Below are 23,562 nucleotides of genomic sequence, written 5' to 3'. Positions count from 1 at the left end.
TTGGTTGTTTTAAATATAGTTCAAAGGCGACTAGTAACCGGAAAACTTTAATTCTTTATATTTTTGTGGACTATTTGCGGAATAATATATCACAGATATCGGTGATTCGGTCGTTCAGCTGATCGCACACTTCACCTGTCAAATCGGAAGATATGCTTGAATAAACCATTTCATGAGGCGACATGGAAGTCGTGTCTGGTATTCTAACTCCGCCCACCATAAGACGTAATATTCAATTTAGATATCACATGTGTTGCACTAGATTTTTGTTTAAACATTACTGAATCTCAGTTGCAATGGGTTGATCGATCCTTTGAGTGTCAATTATTATTGGTGTTAATATTACTGGACTTAACTAATAGTGCACGGTTTGAATAACAAACTTCATGTGACAAAATTGATATTTTTTAAACTTGTGATATTAGAGTACTCTGTATTCTCTTTGTATATGTTCATGTGATCATTTGATTTCTGACATAAGTTGATGAAAAGCGTTCCCAATACAGACTTTCTCGGGTATTATGAAGGGAATGCCAGACCAGACTCTAGGGGACATGGAGACAGTTTTAGGAGATCTGATGTCTGGACGGAAGTCTCCTCTCAAAGTGCATGGTCATCGGCACAACCTAAAGAACAGATTTGAATTGAAGAAGACTCTTGGAGAAGGCACATATGGCAAAGTTAAACTTGCTGTTGAAAAGACAACCGGACAGCAGGTATAATGACATGAAGAATGGTATTCTTGCAATATAATTTACTGATAAAAGAAACATGGTTATCAATAATAGTTATGCAGAGACTTGATTTTTAATTTGAATTGATAAAGAATATTTAAATTTGTTACGATGAATTATCTGATAACGAACAAAGGTGGCTAAAATGGACTTTCTTATATTTAATGAAATTAATTTTATATTATTTTACCTTGAATAAAGGGTATATTATATTCCAGTACTTAATGAATTGATCTTTGATTGTTATGTGTGGCAGACTGACAATTGGGTGTGAAACATTCTCCTGTATCATAGATTGTGCGAAATGACAATGATAGACCACTGACTGCTGTGAAACAAATTAAAGGTGACATGTTACATAGAAATATGAACAGTTTCACGTGTATTTCCAAACATTTATAGTTTGTGACAAAAAATTATTCAGACATTGTCATTTTTATAGTTTTGCATTTACTATGAAATTGATATACTTCTTCATACATGTGGAATTTCCAGATTTTTCAAATGGTTAAAGATTTAATTCATTAATCATGAGACTATCTTAGGGATGAACAATGAAACATTTGAAATATGTAAGGAATTTATCCAGTAGATTTAAAAATTGATCATAGTACATAAATTAGACCATAATTGATATCATGCACACGATGGAAAGGTTAACTAGAAGTTCATTTGCTAATAATGACTTTATTGATATATAAATGTTCCTGCCAGATATCAAAGGTTTCAATGTCATCAGACTACTAATTTCAACAGTGATCAAGTTGGGACTTGGACCCTTTTAAATGCATTAACTTTGATGTTATTCTGGGCCTCTGTGTAATCAGATGCCAATGAAGTAAACAATGCCCTAATTGTAACTAGTTTCTACATCTAAATAAATTCTGATGCTATCTGTAATAAATTCAACTTATTTGATGTTTTTTTGAAGCATCAAATTTTTGGCGTTTAATTTTGGTGGTCTGGAATCACTCAATTGATTCTAAAATATCATTTATTTAACTGTGATTCTTAAAATTTATATTGTTTAACTAAATAAAATTAATTTTCCATCTCATTTTATTTTCAAACATGTTACACAATTGGGTTTAGTATGTATGTATCTTCATAAATGTTCTCCTTATTGTATTACATTGGTACTATTCAAGTGTATTTATGGGATTGATATTTTTTAAAAGGATGCATGTCCAGACCTTAAAGAAATTTGAGTTAAGGGCAGCCCCACCCTACATTGTAAAACTTCTCGACCCTAGAGCTTTTAAATAAAATATGATTTTTAATTGTTGTTGACTATGAAATCAATTTGTGTTGATTACAATTAAAAACAAAGTATTAATAATTAAATACACAATATACTAAAATGTCATGTTATTAAAATTTGCAGCTTGCTAGGGCTGTTTTGACTGGACTTGAAAAAAGATTCACTTTACCCTATCTAGCGAAGTGAGTTTAAAGACTGAGTTGCTATGATTAAAATCAGATTTTTTTTTATTTCGGTAATGAGGACAATTTCTGCATCATACAAACACCTTTGAAAATCCTGTTCGTACTGCTGTCTGCTTTCTTAGCCCAATATGGAGTCAGTTTTGATTCTCACATTACACATTAATACTTGAAGCCTTGGGTTGGGTAACAGATGACATTTATTTCAATTTTGTTCATAACCTATTTAATTTACCCACTAATGTTAGACCAAGATATAGTAATGGCTGGACATTTGACAGTAACCAGCATTCAGACTTGACAGGCAATCTGTCCATTTTCATTAGCTGTAATCATTTCCCTTCATTAGGCATGTTGACCACATTAGTGATGTAGCCTTCTATTGGACATACATTAATGATTTGTTGTAATTATTATTAGCTTCCATGTCTGCCATTGTTTGGTGTGTTGATGAAAATGTTTTTTTTTTCAACTTTCTCCATAACATTTTTTTATGAACATTATAAAAACTGAATGACATTGTGGATGACATTCTGCCTTAAGTATACATTATTTATAATTGAAGCTGTAGTGAAGTTGCAAAACATCTGACAGGGAACTTTTATTAAAGCAGAGATTGCAATAAAGCATGAATGGTAGGGAAATCAATGCTTGCTACTCAACTTGACATTCCTGTAAACCAGTGATGCATGATGGGTATTGATTCTGATTGGCTGCTTCCCTGGTACAGATGGTGCCTTGTTTGAAAAGCTGTCAACCCATCATTTGACATTTAACAGTGTGACAAAAATGCTAATAGTTTATCAAAGTCGATAAGATGCCTTCTGCTGCTACTTGATAATGGCTATAGTATTAAAATATTTCCATAATTATTTTTTGATAATTTTTAATGATTTTTATTCCCAAAGCCCAACAAAAATAATATTGTTACTGAAGCTTTTAAAATAACAAAAACATAAATAAACTATGAATGAAAGTTAATTGTGATACAATGCCATGATTACTTTACTCATTTTTCCATATATAACTCACTCATACTTATTCACTCATTATTCTGTAATCGAAAATATTTCATCATTATAAATTTATGAATATGCGGTTGCAGTCTGCAGCCATAGGGGTTGGGCCGGTGACGGCCTAGTGATCTGGTGACCTGATAGGGCCAGCGTTATCATGACGATCACAGTGATCGTAAATGCCTACAGTCATTGTATTAGTCATTATAACAATCACATTACTAATCAGACTTACTATTATCCGTTTGCTCAACATTAAAATGTCTGTTTTATTTGTCACGCCTATTACCTGTATGATATCATTGTTCTGATAGCTATTAACAATATAAGATTATAGAATTGGTCTTCTTTTATTAAATGCATCATTATAAAATGTAACATGAGCTTACCCAAAAAAAACCATGTTTTCTATATATACACCTGTGTATAAGATGGTAATTTCCCGTGATTTTTGTATCGCTGATTGTTCTGTCTATTGATATAGCGCATTATTCGCATTCCATTAGTAGATAATTATAGTATCTGATAGCATGTTTTAAAATCCCTTAACAGGTTTGCTTTTATTATTTCTATGTTTTGATTAAGATCATTAAGCACACAATCTTACTGATAGCTGACGTAAAGAGTCAAGTGGTTCATCAGAACTTGGTCCTATAAAAGAACAGACATCTAAAGTCTTAGTGCCTTACATTTTGTATTTTTTTTATTGAATTTAAAATTCCTTCAGATATGTATGCAGTTATATATCAATTATTTAATGTAACTAAAATAACAACAAAAAACCTCAACCCACTAGAAATTGATTTCTAAGCTTAAGCATTCCACATTCCATTGATTAATGGCATTTATTTATTGTTTGAAAATGTTTAATACTTCAAGGTATTTTATCATTAGTCAATCAAAACAAAACACCCAAACTTTATTTATAGTCATTAGTTATTAGACTTTGTGGTTAGAATTAAAACATTTAAACATACATCTTAGTGAATGATCCATACTTGTGTTCTTAGTTTGTATCGAATTGAGTTCAAGTTGTCACGACATTCAGTAATTAGCATGAAAACTATGGAAAGCTGTGGTGTGGATAATTTTGCTGTCTCATGGCTAGTTACATGCAAGCTAGGATCTGTATCAATATTTGTCTGACTCAAACATACACATGTAATTCCTCAAAAAATTGCAAGTTAAGTCAAGAGCAGAGTATACAAAACAATAAAATGTTATTAGTTTAATAGTTGGAACCATAGCAACAGGTGCAGTGAGTGAAATCTCCCATTACAACACATGGATACAGTTTAACTGACTCATATCAATGTTATAAAGGTGTAGAATTACATGTTCACTTTATTAATATAATTTAATAGGAACAAAATAATAACTACCCTAGTGACTTTGAGACATGATCCAAACATACCATGTGTAGATAATTGCCCGGGCTGGTCTTAGAGTACTAAGCATTGTTCAACAGGCCAAGCTTGAGATAAATTGTCATGTATTACCGCAGGCCAGAATATGGACCTTCTGATCATGCTCAATAATTTGTTTCCTAACATGGCTACCAGTAATTTCCATCAAATACCACATGAAAGCTGTATATAATATACAACTAACACCTGTATACCTTTATTGTCAATTACATTACAAAGTGTGCATTATTACCGCAAACGGAAATAGCTAATTTTCCATAAATTGGTATGAGATTGTGCCAAATTTTTATTGAAATTGGGCTTTATAAGGTACACTTTTGTAATAAAATGTGTGAAGTTTATAAAGACTGAAATTACTGTTATTTATAAGAAGAGGACAGGAATAGAAAATTATTTTATTTGATGATCAAAGTTTATCATTTTAATACCTTTATTTGGCAAAATTTCATATTCTTTGATTTTGAAGATCTTAAAAGATTCAAAATATATCAATGTTGTTTAAAAAGAGGCTTTTAAGATGCATTGAAGTTTCAAGCAAAGTCTGAAATATGACACACTATATGTATTCTTTTAATTTTATATGATTTCTTTCCATACTAGGGAAAATTTGGACATTCCAGTATTGTCGCTGTTTTGTTTATTGTCAAAGAAATGGCACATCTTTCACTGGATCTCTTATGATCAAGTTGACACTTTGAAGGTCTTACACTAATTGTCATAGCTTCAGTTTTCAAGATTCAATTAACCTTTTGTTAATAGTGTTGAAAGTTTGACTCCTAATTAGAGAGGAAGCGGTTCTTTGGGTGTCACATTTTCAATGGTAGAATGTGACCTGAAAGTCGCAGCTATTGGAGATACATTCCATGTTGATGGTTATCAATGCAGATACCCTTTTGACAACTATTAAAAATATATCTTTTTTTAATTACAAGTTAAAATTATTAAAACCTGACAGCTTTAATTACATAATGAACTTCAGAAGACAGTCTCACTAAGTTACTAACAACAATAGTTAACAATTAAAGTGATACTCTTCAAGTAGTCATTAACGCGACCTCACACATCTTCAAAGCATTTCCCTTTTCATGTTGGTTAATGTTCACCTCGGTTAATGTTCCCCTGGGTTAATGTGTTCCCCTCGGTTAATGTGTTCTCCATGGTTAATGTTCCCCTCGGTTAATGATCCCCTCAGTTAATGTTCCCCTCTGTTAGTGTTCCCCTCGGTTAATGTGTTCCCCTCGGTTACTGTTTCCCTCTGTTAATCTTCCCCTCTGTTAATCTTCCCCTCGGCTAATGTTCCCATCTGTAAATGTTCCCTCTGTTAATTCTACTGTTTTATCAGGACAAAATGTACATTTCATTAGAGTAGAGAGCGAAAACATTCCAAAGAAGTGGAATTAAATAAGGAGTCAGATAGAACCTTTTTGCTCTCACCCCCTAGATTTTCACCATAGATGCAACATTCTTTTTTGGACAACACAATATTCAGTTATAGGTGGACTTTTGATAGTATCAAGAACCAATTTTAAATTTTTAAGAAAGATAGACTAAATCTTGCTACTATTCCTTGCAGATGGCCATAAAATACATCAAGAAGTCGAAGATTCGAGATGAACACGACCTTGATCGAATCCGAAGGGAAATCAAAATCATGTCCACCCTTCAACATCAGAACATTGTCAATGTCAAAGAAGGTAAGTTTTTTTAAAGGAATGTCTCGAACACAAGACTGGATCACAGTGACATAGTAACTGCATGAGAAAGATTGCAAGTTAATTGTAAACATTGAATGTTGAATCAGATGCAAGAGCATGCAGAGCCAAAATAGAAATGTACATTGTTAAACAAGTTAATTACGAGAGATCGTGTTGGATGAAATATGTTTAAAATAGATGCATTGAGTAAAACATCTGAGGTGTGGAAACTGGACAATACTTGGCTCTTTTCAGGTTTATAGAAAGAAGCTGAGCTTCATTAATTTATTCTTACACATTTCATTACAACAAAATGGTTAGCAAGTTTTCTCAGGGTGTCAGTACCCTTTAATGAGTAATATGTAATTGTTTACATGTTCTTTAAGGCTTAACAAATTTCTCTGCTTAAACCATCAATGGCCGTTCTGTTTTAACCTTTTTAATTCCCATCAACCAGTAACCTGATCAGAAATGAGTTCATTGTCATAAAATATAAACAGACCAGTAGCAAGGATACAGGGGTCATTGACATAAGTGTTGATTGGCAACACTAGTAGCCATATCACTTGTACAAACCAACACCACTTAAACCACATTATGTCTTGATTATGTCCTGTAATTGCTGCTCAATTTAAGGAAAGGTTTTATGGCATTTCCCATTGCATGCATTATTTTGCTTCCTGTCTTTTCAACTTATGTCAAACTTTCATTGTCAAAGTGAAAGATACATGATACTAAACTGGTTAAGGAAGTCAGGATTTTGTATTTGATGTTGACAGACAATTCTGTTTGCACAGTTTTCCGATTAATTTACATTGCACACCGTTTGTTTAGAATATTCTTGTGTACACATTGTTTAGAAAATTGAAACTGCTTTGTACAGACTGGCTTGTTTGCTCTGTCAGTACAGGGCCAGCCAATATTCTGAAGACTTTCAGACTACATAAAGCTAATCAAGTACTCCCCGAGACATCAAAATGAATGAAGAATGGAGCATGGCCCTAGATGGCGTACACTTTATGTGGGCTTGTTTGTCTTGTCAATAGTGTGCCAATATGGACGTTTGTTTTTCCCAGATTGTCCATGGTCTTCTCTAATATAATTCTTCAAGGTGCCATCCATGGCTGACACAGCGTGTTCAACTCTCTCTCTGTTTTTGTCACATTTTGTGGGAAACGTTTTATTATGTCGGATTGACATTAAATTAAGCTCCTAAACATATACATTAATTATATTTGTCGATACTTCGATTCACTCTAGGGCCGGAACATTATTCTTTAGACGATTGTTTCATTTACCTGTGCATTAAAAATGACACTTTTGTAAGACATTTCAGTTAATCAGATGTTTTACAAAATCCAGTTTAATATTCTATTTCTTGGCTTTTGAATGACTAAACAATGCATATATTGCTAGGATAAAGAGGCATGTAAGAAAAAGGCAGTCCCCGTTATGTTGGATCATCACGTTTTATTGAAAGCTGCATTCAAAATTATCTGGTATCAAGTTGATTACATATATGTTTGGCATGTCATTAATCTAGCTTTTGATATTGAACTTTCTACAATGATCTATGACTTTTTGCCTGAACAGATGTGACCACATTCCTTCTCACAAATAATATTTCCTTGATATCAATTGTTTCTGAAGCTATCATGTAATCACATATTTAAGTTTAATGTTACTAACAAATGGTCACACTTGGACCAAAAATGTTTCCTGTCAGAAATATATGATGAATTAGTAATAATAACAGCTCCGGCTTATCTGGCAAGGCCATTGTCCAAAAGATTGGACAGTGGCTGGTGTCCACCATGTGGTCATTGGCTGACTGTGATGTCCAGTTGTCCACTGTGTGTCACCTCTGGTCACTACTGACCACAATGGCTAAAATGACGACATCTCCTGACTGAAATGATAATAAATCTCTTTAATCCGCTTTGCTATGGTTAAATACCATATTTAGAAAGGAAATCCAAGGCTGCCTAGCTGCCAGAGATGACTGATTCTGTATATACTTCCCGTTAGTCACGCCTGGTCTTTTATCAAAAAATAACCCCACAAGACATTGGTGCTGAATCAGGCATAAGGACCATGATGAATCACAGTTTCACAGCCAGAGATCTGCTCCCAGTAATTGGTGTTTATATTCCATGAAATTGCAGGTTCCCCAGTTATTTCTGAGAGGTGATACCCTATTAATGCTGCCCATTTATGTTCTCTGGTGTTAATGGCATGTTATTTCTTGTAATTTGTCCCATTTATATAGCTATAATCCATTAATAGTCATTTAAAACAAAGCAACATAATGGTTTCTGCTTTTCTTTATCTGACTCCTTGAGGCAAGTTTAAGGATCTACTATTGCCCCTGAAACAAGACCAAATAAAAGATAGCTTAAGGTACTTTCAACATAGTATTTTTGTTATGTTTAAAGAAGTCCATTAACTTTTTCTAAAGAAAAAAACGACAACATATTAGCTATTATTTGGTAACAACCGGTTTTTGAACAGTGACAATGATGATCAGAGTTCAAGGCCTGTGTTGTTTTTGTCATGATTTGGTCATCTTTATCCCCCACCTATCTTAGATAAGGCTGCCCGGTGTGAAGAAGGGATTTATACATTTATAGTATTCAAAAACTTTCTATGTTTGAAATCAGAAATATAAACATCGGCTTTTACTATCTTCGTCTGTCTCCATTCCTCAACTTTTGACCGTAAAGTCCTGCTGGGGAAAGTTATTTCATGTGACAGTTTATATAATGGCTGTTGGGTTTTTATGGCATTTTTCGTACAAGGACATTTGATACATCCCTGCTCAGGGTTGATAGAATGACTTTGCAAAATTGACTGAAAGGAAGGGCTTCAAAATGTCATTACAGAATGAACTTTGTTCTTACTTGCCTTTTATGATATTTAAATTTGATTAAAAGGACAAAAAGATACTATCAGTGGTAAAAAGCCGATAATAGGCTAAAAGCGCGTGCAATGCTGATGCAGTCACTAACTACAAACGAGCCTTTGAACAAAAAGTGAATTATCATGCAAACTTATACTTCGAGCAGATCAGTAACTGATAATTCCAATCATGGTTTTTGCAAATAATGAGAGGGCAGCATTTTTCCTCTTTGGGCCTTCCTCATGGATTTTCTGACAGATTTGGCATGTAAACAGATGAACTGATTAATCAAATTGCTCAAATTAGTGGTAACTGATCAGATATTGATGTAGTTGATTCCTGTAATCATACAACCTTGTGTCACCTTGAGTTTGTTAGGATTCATGGAATCAGTTTCATGATTATGCTTGAAGATAAAAGTATGCAATAAATATTAATTAAAAGATTTCACTGCAATTTTATCTTTCATTTAGCATTAAGCATTTTGAATGTACCAGCTATTCATATGTTTTGATTTTTGTTTAGGTGAAAAGTTCTTCAAATCAATTAATCTCCTTGTTTGTTTTTTGGCTACAATCCTTTTCAATCTCTTGTTTTTCAATCTCTTGTTTTTCAATCTCTTGTTTTTCAATCTCTTGTTCTTCACTGAGTGGTGCCAAGTTTCACAGCCATAAGTGGAATTAACGCTGCTAAACGTAGAAACAGCTGTGCTGAAAATAACAGATGTAAGGCCACTGAAAGGTGACTTGGAAGTTGTTAGAAACACTACATGTATTTGCTATTGTTTGTTTGAATCTGCGAACATAGGCACAGAATCGCCCATTCACAGAACAGTTTGAATACCATTGTACAGTTTTTATAAAAGATTATAAAAGGTGTCTTGAAACTGTTCAAGCTTAGCATCTAAATTTGACTTTGTAAAATCATGACACAAGTTTAAATAATGATATGAAACACATTAAAGTTTGCTAGCAGATGTTCCTTTATGCTTAATATGGGTATCGAAGCTGAACATCAGTGATTTTATGCAGTCAGTTTTGATAATTACAAGGTGTTTAAATCAGTCAGGGTCCAGCTCCTGTACATTGTCTGGTCTGGGCTCTGCTGGTCTCTCCAGGGGATCTGTCAGCCATGCAACTTTGTTCATGCGCTCTTTATTATTTGTTTTTAGAAAAACAAAGACTTTTTTTATGTTTTTATATTGTCCTTGCTTGCTTTTGTTTGAAACAAAGACATAAAAAACAACAGTCTGCAAGCATGTGCATGTCATATTTGTCACAAAATAAATCTAGTGGTCTAGATCTCAGTGTTTGTTAATGAATAAATGGAAATTGTTTAGAAAAAATTGCCTTCTTGTGTATTAGGCAAGCATTCATACCAATAGTTGTGTAGCAAGGGTAATTATTGCTGGTGACATTGACTGTTGGAACTGTTGACCTGCAGACTGGCAACATTGAGGTTCTTGTTACCGCCCTCCATTGAAGGCTGCCAAGTTTTCAACCTCTATCTTCGTATGAACCTAGTATTGAGTCTCCAAACTGACGCGACCACAGAGTGAGGTCATCTATGCTTATGAATGTATTGTCTTTTGTTTGTGTCCTATTGTTGTAGACAAAATCTCCTTATGAAATGAATCATTTTTTTTGGTGTCAGTAATAGAGGTATTAGTGAGTTTTACATGGGTGTTAAGGCATTAAATGAAAGTTTAATGACAATCACTATGAAATTTAATAGGTTTGAGGGTAAGTTTTGTTGGTCATTTTCCACTGAAAATCCAAAAGGGGAGTTTAAATTATTCATGTGCACCAGTGACTTGTGGAATAAGATATGAATTGTTAATTTTTTTATTGAAAATTAGTTCAAGTCAGTGGGTGTAAATGATTAGATCCAGACACCCACAGTCAATTGTTCGTAAATAACCTACAGACATAGTGTACAAGGACAAATTTCAGTATGATGTGGATAAAACTAACATTTCCAAAAATGTCCCAGTTCATGGTAAAGTTTCAAAGACAGGGTTTAAATTCTTTGTAAAAGTGATTTGATACAGATCATGCATGTTCAGCAAATCTGTCCATGCCATTCACCTCAATGTCAAAATATTTTCTTTCAATTTGTATCAGACTGCACTGTTTGTTTTATAACATTCATATTGTATTGTCAATGCCCCACTTCACATTAATGTGCTAATACCTATTTGGACATCACTGAGAAGGTTATGATTTGTGACTGAGCAATGACCCTGGCTTGGTGAACTATCAGTGAAAATGATCACTCTGCAAAGAAACCCCCTTGAAGCCATTAAATGTAACAGAAAAATGACAGTCAACACTGTGGGTGTCATGAATTGGTATGATGTTTTTCTACCATTTTGTACTGAACAAATATCAGAATTCAACAGTCAAGTTTGTTTGCAAACATTGCTGGCATAGATTTGCAATTAAACCTTAAGAAAAATAGACCTCCACTAAGGTGCCCTCTAAGTAAAAACAGAAGTTGTGTCATTCGGAAAGTCAATAACTAAATATTTTAAAGCCAACTTCTGTTTAAATAGTCATGTAGCATATTTTTGACAGCATATGGCCGCTACCTGTTCTTGGACTTGCAGTATGCAAACATTGTCAAATAAAAGCTAGCTATATTGAACAGGTATGTTCACACTTTGACAATCAGAGACAGCAATGAAATCAATGTCCTTGTCCATTGAGCTGAAAAGGAGGATATTCTTGCTGGTTGAGTGTTGCACAATGATGAATCCTTTTGGGTCAGTCATTGACCATAGATAGTGACCACTATTGATTTGGCGCTGGACACATGCCGAGCGGTCATTGAAGCCATAATGGTCAGTAATCCTGGCATGGCTGTAAAAGTGTGAAAGGATATACCTATACTTTGGCAGACCTTATCAGATTTGTGATATGATTACAAGATTACCGCAAGAGGGCATTGTAAGGGTATAGATTTGTGGGAGGACAAGTGGGTGCTTCACTGCAGGTTCTTTGGATCAACTTTCACTTGTACCCAATACCACTGAAGTCCTGGGGTTTGTACTTTACATGGTGTCAGAAACGTATGATAATGTAACAGTCCTGAAAACATGCTTGAGGCCATTAGTGAAGTATCCAGCATAATGGCATGTTTCCACTATGCAGTCTTTAGAATTCAAGATACTGAAGATGAATTATCTGTTTCTTATAAAACAATATAACATAGATTTTTTTTTTTTTAAAGAAGCTTGAAAAAATGATCAAAGAGGAGATTTGGTATGAAGAATATAAAGGCGAACTGAAAAAATACTTTATAATATGTTGAGCTTATTTGGAAAAAAAATATCAAAGCAAGGTGCATGGCAGGATCTGTTCACTGAACAAACTGACTTATGTTGTAGTTATTAATGAAATTCTGATATTTCTGACAGTTCTAGACATATTCCTAGAAAAAGTTTAGTCATCATGTCATGTTTTTACAACCTTCTTAGTTCAAGAACATTGATTAGGTTACATACTCCCTCTATGTGCATGGATTATATTGCTACAAGTTCCCACCCTCTATTTGCATGGATTATATTGCTACAAGTTCCCACCCTCTATGTGCATAGATTATATTGCTACAAGTTCCCACCCTCTATGTGCATGGATTATATTGCTACAAGTTCCCACCCTCTATGTGCATAGATTATATTGCTACAAGTTCCCACCCTCTATGTGCATAGATTATATTGCTACAAGTTCCCACCCTCTATGTGCATGGATTATATTGCTACAAGTTCCCACCCTCTATGTGCATGGATTATATTGCTACAAGTTCCCACCCTCTATGTGCATGGATTATATTGCTACAAGTTCCCACCCTCTATGTGCATAGATTATATTGCTACAAGTTCCCACCCTCTATGTGCATGGATTATATTGCTACAAGTTCCCACCCTCTATGTGCATGGATTATATTGCTACAAGTTCCCACCCTCTATGTGCATGGATTATATTGCTACAAGTTCCCACCCTCTATGTGCATAGATTATATTGCTACAAGTTCCCACCCTCTATGTGCATAGATTATATTGCTACAAGTTCCCACCCTCTATTTGCATGGATTATATTGCTACAAGTGCCCACCCTCTATTTGCATAGATTATATTGCTACAAGTGCCCACCCTCTATTTGCATGGATTATATTGCTACAAGTGCCCACCCTCTATTTGCATGTACTATGTGTATATAATTTTCCTACGTCTATTTTCAGTGTTTGAGAATAAGGACAAGATAATCCTTGTGATGGAGTGTGCAGACGGCGGGGAGCTATATGACTACATCAATGACCACACCCTCACCGAGCGGGATGCCCGCACCATCTTCCGCAACATCGTCTCTGCCATCAAGTACTGCCATCAGGTATGGTTGGAGCTTAGGGGATTCCTTCGATTATAATTGTTTTGTTTTTTTAGTTTAACTACAATATTTTAAGACCAAATTTCAGAGTTTATTAAGATATTTATTTCAAAAATAGATCCATTTATTTTTTGCTCTGTGTATAATATTATATTAATATTATATTTGAAAAAAATCTTAGTTTACATGATGCAAAATGTCAACACCATACTTTTACAATATTCAGTAAATACAATATAATACTAAAAGATTTATATGCAATTATTTTCTTGAGATTCAAAGCAAGAGAAGACAGATTGTCCTGACTTATTGTTGCCTTTTATGATTGGATGAAGTGAAGTAAATGTTTATGTTTTAAATCCATATAATTAAATAAAATTTAACTTGTTTTTTTTTCAGAGCGGCATTGCTCATCGAGACTTGAAGCTTGAAAATATATTACTTGACCGCAACAATAATGCAAAGGTAAAGATTGATGTCTTCTGTCATTCTGGCTAATTCATCATATACCATTACCAAGGGATTTTGTTGCTTTGTAACCACAAATAACATCAAGTACATTTTCATAAAAATAATTCAATTAAATCGTAAGAATGACATCATTCATGAATTAATGTGAAGTGAATACTATATGTCTGAATTTATATAGGATAATAAATTATGTGTTTTAATGTGTATTTTTTTCACACCTGGATGACAGACTAAACAAGTCCTTAAAATAAGGATCCCATTAATATGTCTGTTAAAAAAACACCCAGTATTGAAATATTACTAAAAATATGCAAATATCATTACAAACATATTGCATTATCCCACAGTAAAGGGATAAATACAGAGGGTGACTAAGGACACATCATTAAAATTCAAAATTTCTTTTCATGGACAACGGTAAATCATGAGGTTTTTAGTGCGGTTGCCATGCAATTCATGGAAGTCCTTTCCCATAGACTAAATAATTTTGTTTTGCAATAACTGGCAAATGAATTATGCATGCTCATAAAAGATGCAAAAAAACAACAACACAATTTTTTAAAGAAACATGGTTTTGAATTTTTGATTTTGCAATTATATCAAGGCCCAATTTCTTGGGAATGTTTAAGCCAATTAAGCATTTTTATCATATTTCAAACAGCCAAATTATTGCCCAAACCTGATTTTAAAGAGTTTGGTGAGTGGTCACCAACAAGTGAACACTGGACAAGTGGGTTTCCGCAAAACGCAAGACCACACTCTCCCGCAACATAAAGAGTGATTGAGTGAAAGTTACCATAACTTCCTTCACAATCATTGTAAAATATATAATGTTTAAATTAAAGTAATAAAAACTTTATTTGAAGATTGTATAAATTACACCAAAACAAAAATAGTGTGCTAGGCCTGGTCCTGTCATAAGGGACTAAATAAATATTGTTTAATTACTCTTCTCAAATTGTAAGTTGGTCAAGATCACTGGCATTTTAATGATAATCATTGTTCCACTTTCATACATTTCAGATAGCAGATTTTGGGTTGTCAAACTACTTTACGGGACAGGATTTCCTGAAAACTTACTGCGGGAGTCCCCTGTATGCCTCCCCGGAGATTGTCAACGGCCAGCCGTATTACGGACCGGAGGTAATTGGCAGCAGTGGATAAATACCCCTCCCCCTCCAACCCCTTCACACATTGTTTTTTATAATATTAAATCATTTTCTTGGCCAAAGTATACAGTTTACAAATACTCACAAAATCTGTCCTGGAACAAATTTTATTAAGATGTTTTTTGAAACTTTAGCGAAAAATTGTGTACATGTAGCAGAATTTAGTATTTTTTCAAAAGAGGAAAAAAAATGGAAGCAATTAAATTTGAAGAAATAAATTAGCATTCCATATGGTTTAAATATTTGCACACATCTGAGGAGTTCTGTTTCAAATGAATTTCTGTAGGAAAATGTCCTTCTGAATATTTACCGCAATTATGCATTGAGAAATGGTTTCACCTTGAGATTTAAGATTTAAATATGACTTGCAATATCATTGCTGCAGGTTTCAATCCAAGTGATTTTTTATAAAGTTTTTATATTCATTAATTTTAGAATCATGTAGCTGAGTAGAGACTGGCAATATAGAAATAGAATTATAAATGTAACTGATTCTTTTGATGAGGTACAACATTATCGTCACAATCATTCCTTGTATTGTGCTCGTGAGGACGGGGAACATTCATATTCCAGCCAGGGATGATAGGGCACAATTATTCCCAGTAGGAAATTGGGACATTATTTAAAATGTTTATTTATTCATATGATTACTGGGGTATATTACTTTCATGCTTAATCGTGCTTGAATAATATGTTGCTTTGCCCTCCAGTGTATGGAAGGTGGGGGCCTCATGACCGTTAATAACGCTTTCATTGCCAGGGTAATGCCCGTGTTATTATCATTACTCCATTAAATCTTAAATTCACTTTTTATGTCACAAATTTAAGAAAAAGGTCATAAATGTTATGGCTTTTAGCACGCATATGTACTTTATTTCATGAAAATTAAATTGAAACCATTAACTTGAATCAATTTGAGGTGGCCAGTGTTAAATGTTTATTCATGTAGTGTTATTCACTTATATTCATTAAATTGACCTGAAGCCCATTATGAAGGTTCTGAAGGTGAATGACTTTATTATAAAGAAACATACGAACGAAATATTGGCCAACGCTCAGCAAAATATGTGCAGCTTGCATTTAAAACCACTCTTGAGTCATTCCTTGTACATGTGTTCCTGATTACTTTTAAAGTTCAATGTAATATCAAGCTGTAAAACTGTTATCGAAAAGCACCTTGGTAAACTTTCCCTGTCAGCAACAATGCCCATAGAACCGTAGTGCAGTAGTGCGCGTAAAAACCCTTTCTTTGCACTTCCTATCAGATTGATTTATGGATGTGTTTCTTTGCTACTGTATCTGAAGTGTTTGTAGAAGTTCAACTAATTTAAATAGAGCAAATAAAAAACAATTTTTTACATAATGTGGCATAATAACAAACCAATTAATTTCCTCATGTCTGTTAAATGTTGCACAGTTCTCTGGCAGGATGGATGTTTGCTTGTACTAATATGTTTGGCAAGCCAATGTAAAAAAAAACAGTAGTGCTCTGCACTACAGAGCTGATATTATTTGAGTTATTAAGTTAACAACTTGCAACAGAGCAGGATGTTTTTAGAATCAAATGATTCTATCAGAATAAAATTGTATTAATTTCCTTTACCAGTGCTTATGTAACAGGGCTTGGTTCAAGTGTGAGACATTTGGTCATTGAAAAGATCTATTACATGGCCTTACATAACAAGTTTATATAAACAACCTGACCCTTATTTAAATGTATTGGTATTCCTAATACCACAATATTATCAAGGATATTTTGATTTTAATTAATGTGATAAGCAAGCTCTTATTTCTGATGCCAAGTTAGATATATAACAAGCTATCAGGATCTTTATCCTAATAAACTTGACCAAAGAATTATAGTGTAGGTGACAGATGCGTCACAGAGTCTTGAGACGAACAAACTGGCGGATATTTCAGCGAGATGTGAATACCTTGTTAGGTCATACACTGTATTAAGACCCCTTAACCATTGTTGCGGACACTGACTGGTCCATGGGTGGAGATAGTTGCCACAATTACTAGAGTAGTTTAACATGAAGGGATGTAAACAGGACATGACTGTAAATACCTCAAATTCTTACTGACCTTCTGATGTCATAGATAGACAAAGGGGTAAACATATCACATGGTTCCCAACAGCACATAGAATGGAATAAAATATTTCATTCTATATATAATGCACTGAAACACCATGACATGTTACCAAGTACCAAGTATAACAAAATAAAGAGCCTGCTCATATATATATATATATAAATGCACAACCCAACCATAAAAATGTACCAGTAATTTAAGGTATGGATTGACCATCAACAAAAGTATTTTGTCAACATTCATGAATATGAGATTTAATTAAAATCATGAACATTCTAAATAGACCATTAGTAACATAGTGAGTTGTTGTCTTTTTTAATATTTATGACCCTCATACATTTAAAACTTCCTTTTGATCAAAGCAAGGTCATATTTTATCAGGAAATTGGGTTTCCAGAGGCAAGCATTAGACAACAATTTTCCTCATAATGTTTGTTAAGTGAGTGGTTTGACATCTCGTGAAAAAGCTTCCAACATTAAACAGTATTAAGGAGCTTAAATAAAACACGCATATCACCGTTACCTGGATGAATAAGGCAGTAAATGGGGTTTCACAAACTTGTTTCCATTTCTGTTTGTATTCATTTGTTTGCATTACCAAATTTTCACTTAATTTCAAGATAAGCAGTTTTGAAGTTGAGATTTCGCAAAGGTTGATACTCTAGCAGAATGCGTTTGATGGAAATGTTTTATACAAAATATCTGTCGTAAATATGAGTCAGAGGGCATAATTATATCAACGCCGCATTAACATCAGAAACTTGGGCTTTAATGAAGCGAAGTTTTGTTATGCAGTTTATATCCAAATTTTAAGAGTGAAAAATAAATTTCCATGATGCAGTTACTGGTTGAGGGATTCCTATCATATTTGATGCATGGCAACACACAGATTATAAAGCATTTATCTGCATATTAGCAATATTCTTTAAGCTGGTTGAAAAAAATATTATAAAGGGAAGCATGAAAAAAACAAACATTTGCAAATAAGTCACTGACCAATGATTAAATCTGCATAAATGAACACAATTTTGTTAAATTTCTATACAATGATGATAAAAGGAAGATTCTCAAGTAATTATGATATTTTATGCTCATTATAATGTATATTTCAGGTTGACTGTTGGAGCCTGGGTGTTGTTCTTTATACGCTTGTCTACGGGACGATGCCGTTTGACGGCACCAACTTCAAGCGTCTACGCACACAGATTACCACTGGCGACTACTACGAGCCAGACAAACCCTCAGGTGGGGACTGTTTTCTTTGTTAACAAAAATGGAAATTTTAACATAAACATTGCATTAATATGATGGAAGAGGGCAGCTTTTTGTGAAGTCGTGAGTTTTAAATGATTGATGAAAATACCAGAACTAATTGTATTTGGAATAACTTATTTAAAAGTATATACATAATCAATTAGTGTGCACACAAATAAGCTTGATAATGCTTAAAAAGGAATTCCAATGATTTACCTGGGAAATATATAAAAACCTGGTTGTATTTCATATGTATTGGTTGTTTAAAGGCATTCAAGCGACTTTGAAGTTAATGACTTAAGAGATAAATATACAAACAATGAGACATAACAGATAAATGTGTAAACAATGAGAGGTAACCAGCCATAAGGTATTCCTGTAATGTTATATAACACATACAGTTGTCACACCACACAATACCTTGAACAAATAAAAACACATTTGTAAAGTATTTGCGGTATTTGCATTTGTGGTAATTGTTCAAACATGTTCTGTCAAAAAAACCAGTTTTAAATTAAATTATTACATCATGGTTTAAGCTGCAGTGCAACTACGCATAACTTGTATATCTTTGTGCATTCAATGTCATGCAATAAAGAAACACCTTGAACATTCACTGTAAAATGGTTAGTCATGTTCTGAAGCATCAGAAGATTTAAACATTAAAATAATATCATTCAAATACTGGTAGACAATTCAGAAAGCATCAGTAGATTTAAAAATTAAAATAATATAATGATATCATTTTCATCAAATTCTGGTAGTCAATATAGATGCAATGAAGATATTTTATTCTTATAAAAGAAATTTGAATAATATGAGATAACTTTTTTGCAACATCCTGAGAGGTTATGTTTGTAGGTTAATGGCTTTTAAACATAATATTTGTCAATAACCAGTTTGATGAAATTAGGTCTTGACCGCAATGAAAACCAGCCAGGCATTTATTCCCAAATATTTGTAAATGTTGTTTAATTGATCAGCACTAAGTGACATTCTGTTGAATGAGAGAGAAAGAAGTAAAAATGTACACATTTAAGCTCATAATTGAAAACTAATGTAAATTCAAATTAATCATTTATAGCTAATTTATTACACAATGAATTATAGACGGACATTGAACAGAAAAAACACAATTTCGTTTATAAAAGGATAATGAGGTCAATGATCTCATCAAATACTAGACATTACAATTGAAGTATTATGTTCAATAAACTTTCATTTAATTGCTGTTTGACCCATTAGCTAATGATATTTTCTTTCATCTCTTTGAAATTCTTATTTTAATTAGTGCCAAAATTACCCTGTTATGTCAACCCAAAAGTACTATCTGAAATGTATTCATTAAACGAATTTCATGTGAATATTATTTTTATACATAACCGGTAAGTTAAACTGCATAATTTTATTTCATGAATGATTTATAGCTGATTAACACACTTATAAAGATATTTTGGTTTGACCTATCTTCAATCTGTCAGCCCTTGATGAAAAATGAGCTGTATTTACATCACAAGTCCAATTTTTTGATACAGTTATTGGATAACACATGGAATTTCAGCTTCCTAATATATATTATAAAAACATGTCCGCTGTCTAGCTATGATTGTAATGTCAGTGTCACAGTTCATTGAACACTTGTCCACCATGCACTGTACAATATGATAGGTTCAAACCCCATTTGCTGTTGTATATTACAGAGGCTGCTGGCCTTATTCGTCACCTGTTGACAGTTAACCCAGCTAAGCGGGCGACCATCGAGGACATCTGCGCCCACTGGTGGGTGAACCTGGGCTACAGTGTGATGCCCGACAATGAGCCCTATATCCCGCCAACTGTCCTCCAGCCTGTACCCAGCTGCCAGAAACCAGACAATCTCCTCATCATCATCCGAGAGCGATGATGGGGAACCGGAAAGTGTTAATAAGTCCAAGGTTGTTAAGCCACTTAAGGGTATCCTCAAAAAGCCAAAAATGACCAATGAGGAGAAGTTAGCAAACTTGTTTTCCAGCCATAATAGTTCTAGTGACAACAAACAGTGCAATACAATGAAACCCATGTCTGACATTGAATGCAGTGAGAAGGAAAACCCTCAGAACTGCATTAATATGGGAGAGGACTCTGTATTTACTGAGACCGAACAGGTGCTCCCAACTTCAGTGCCAGTATGTGATAGCCCATTGCACAGTCGGGCACAGTCTTCTACAGAACTTGAAGCCCCTAGTGATCAGGAGGATCAGTCAGCCATCTCCCACAGTTTAAGTGCTATGAAAGATGTTCCGTTTAACTCCCAGCTGTTGCCAAAAAGAGGAATTCTAAAAAGGAAGGGTAAATTCAGTGCTGGTGACAGCGGTTGTGATATAGATGACTCTCTTCGTAAGGACAGCGCAAGCTTGTCTGTCCGTCCCATGGATCTCAGTGAGGCAGATTCTGCTCTCGACTCACCAGACAATGTGAAATCTATTGGTGCACACCTTAGTGCCAGCAAGGGCACTGCCATTCCTACATCTGGTGCTTTCAGTTTTCCAGCTGATGAATCTCAGGCTAACAGCACTTTGGTAGCTACTCCTGATGGTATAACCAGTGTGGTTGTCCGCAGGAGAAAGGGTATCTTAAAAAACGCATACAGGGACCCAGATAAGCGCCTCAGTGCCTGCAGCATAGGATCAAATTCATCTGCAGACTTTTTGGACTTCTCATATGATAGCAGTGAAGAAACAATGACTGCTAAGTTTTGCAAGAATTCTACGCAGAGAGACCTCCGTGACATTTGTATGGAAGTTCGAGAACTTAATTCTGATCTCTTTAATCATGCTGAGGCTAAAGATGTTTGTAAGAAAGCTTTAGATTTGTGCAAAGATTTTTAATTGTATGAACATTGCTCTCTAGTCATTGTCAGATCAAGTGATGCATGCCATGCCATGATTGTTTTTTGTGAATTCCAAAAAGAATATTATAGTGTAACGTGTTCACTGAGAAGTTTACATGTAATCTGAAATGCAAATGATAATATGTGCCTATATTTTTTTTATTTATTTTTTGTATTTTCCAAGTAAATTTATATACATTGATTCTTTGCAATACTATGGCATTTGATCGCTATTGTTGAAATTTGATCTGTATGAAAGAATTCATAGTTTTGTAATGAGCATGGAATTACAAGTGAAATTGGAGTTAAAGAGTTTAAACAAAGGCCATTAAGACTCCTGGTATCCACTTACTAGTTATGCATTAGTGATTGACTTTGGCAGACAAATTAACTTACTGTATACTTCACAAAAATGTTAGCCATTTTTAAACAAAAGAATGCCATTAATAATTTGTTTACATACAGCTAAACAAGTAATTAAAGATTTATAGCACAAGCTTTCAAGAGACGAATATACAATGCTTCTGATGTTTATTATGCACAGATATTTTTTTCTCACACTTGGAAACAGACGGTCCAATTTATTAATTAGTCCTACCGTCTAACCACAGATGTAGTTTAAATGGCTTTTGTTTAAAAATGTCTGGCCCGCAAGATATGATCTTTGTTGATTCAGTTTAATTGAAAAGATTGACTCAAACCTGTGTGAAATACCTCTGCAATATGAGGCCTCATTTACTAAAGTTGTGATTAATTGTTGCCTTGTTAGATTGAAAATGGGTACTCAAATCTATAAACAGATCAAAATGCTGTTACTTGATAAGGAACAAGGAGTATACTATTTCAATTTTTATAAATATCAGATTGTTGGTTTTTTTCTCTGAATGAAAATACTATACTCATGATGCATTCCTTGCTAATTTAGATTTAAAACTGCATTTAAAACTCATCCATCATTTCTAGATTTCTGTATTTTACATTGAGACTTTTTCTTTTATCTGACATGATAGATTGATGGACTGCAAATGCCTACTACAACCTGCCTCACATTCTTACCAAATAAAATTATGATTTACTTGAGCTTGTATTCGTACAAAGGGGGACCTTCAGTCAGGTGACACAATCATTGGTTAAATTTAAATCTTTTAAACAGTAGTTATATTTGATATTGCTTTGATATAATAGCAATAGCACGGTGATTTCCCAGAGTTGAGTCACTGCATTGTTTCAATATGATATCATCCCTCTATTTTTATATTCAATTATGTCTATATTGTGATGAGCTGTGAGAATCAATAGGAAAAGGCTTAGAAAACACTTCATTTACAATACTGCATGATACACTTTATATTGTTATTGTTCTCATTCATGAGCAGGTTCTTTTTAAGACCAGTGTTATAATACAGAGAGACATGAGTTTTCCTGCAGAATGTTTTCCTCGTATAAACATGCCCTTGTGTGTATTGTCATTCATGTTATATTTCCTGAACAAAGATGATGCAATGGGATTTATAAATCAGTTGTCAAATTAATGTGATTTGTGATGAACATGTACCTTCCATTAATTGTTCAATTTAAATTTAATGTTATTTATTGTGAGCTAGAAGAGCACTTACTGAATAAAACATGAAACTAACTTCTCTTTCTCTTCCTTTCTGATAGAGAGTATTTCAATATTGTTAGTTCATTTTTCGAAGAAAAACATCGAGGCGAGGTATAGCCAACGCCTTGACGTCTACGTCAGCGACATTGCCATGCTTTACTTAATATTGAAACATATTAGTAGGCATGTTCCAAGTGACAATATATTAAATACCTGTAACTAATGGGTTAATATTGGCAGAGTTTTGTTTCGTGATCCACTGGTAAAATTGGACAGGCTTTGACACCAAATTGTATCACTCGGATTTCAATTTTTTGTACATCATTCATTGATCTTAACAGTATGGAAAATAAAGTGATACGTTTTGAAAAATAGATGACTGTTGTGGTCCGCGTAGCCACCGAAAATGCAGCCAGGTCTTGTTGCATACATGTACTTTGCGTGGTTTCTGCTGTTCAAGTTACATATCTCTCGCATAATTGCCCCGCCTTGATAGCG

General features: G+C 33.9%; 1 protein-coding gene across 1 annotated transcript; it reads left to right on the top strand.

Moving 5' to 3' along the window:
* The first annotated feature begins 138 nt into the window (after positions 1–138).
* Positions 139–23,097, top strand: LOC128217847 (NUAK family SNF1-like kinase 1). Its single transcript, XM_052925260.1, is given in 8 exon segments — positions 139–716; positions 6,194–6,314; positions 13,456–13,604; positions 14,001–14,066; positions 15,096–15,215; positions 18,451–18,583; positions 20,293–20,456; positions 20,458–23,097. Coding segments are annotated over 8 exon segments (1,950 nt in total). The 5' UTR covers positions 139–521; the 3' UTR covers positions 21,460–23,097.
* The last annotated feature ends 465 nt before the right edge of the window (positions 23,098–23,562 follow it).

The sequence above is a fragment of the Mya arenaria genome, chromosome 14, assembly GCF_026914265.1.
Source record: "Mya arenaria isolate MELC-2E11 chromosome 14, ASM2691426v1".
Taxonomy (NCBI): Eukaryota; Metazoa; Mollusca; class Bivalvia; order Myida; family Myidae; genus Mya; species Mya arenaria.
This window is presented reverse-complemented; position numbering and strand designations above follow the sequence as displayed.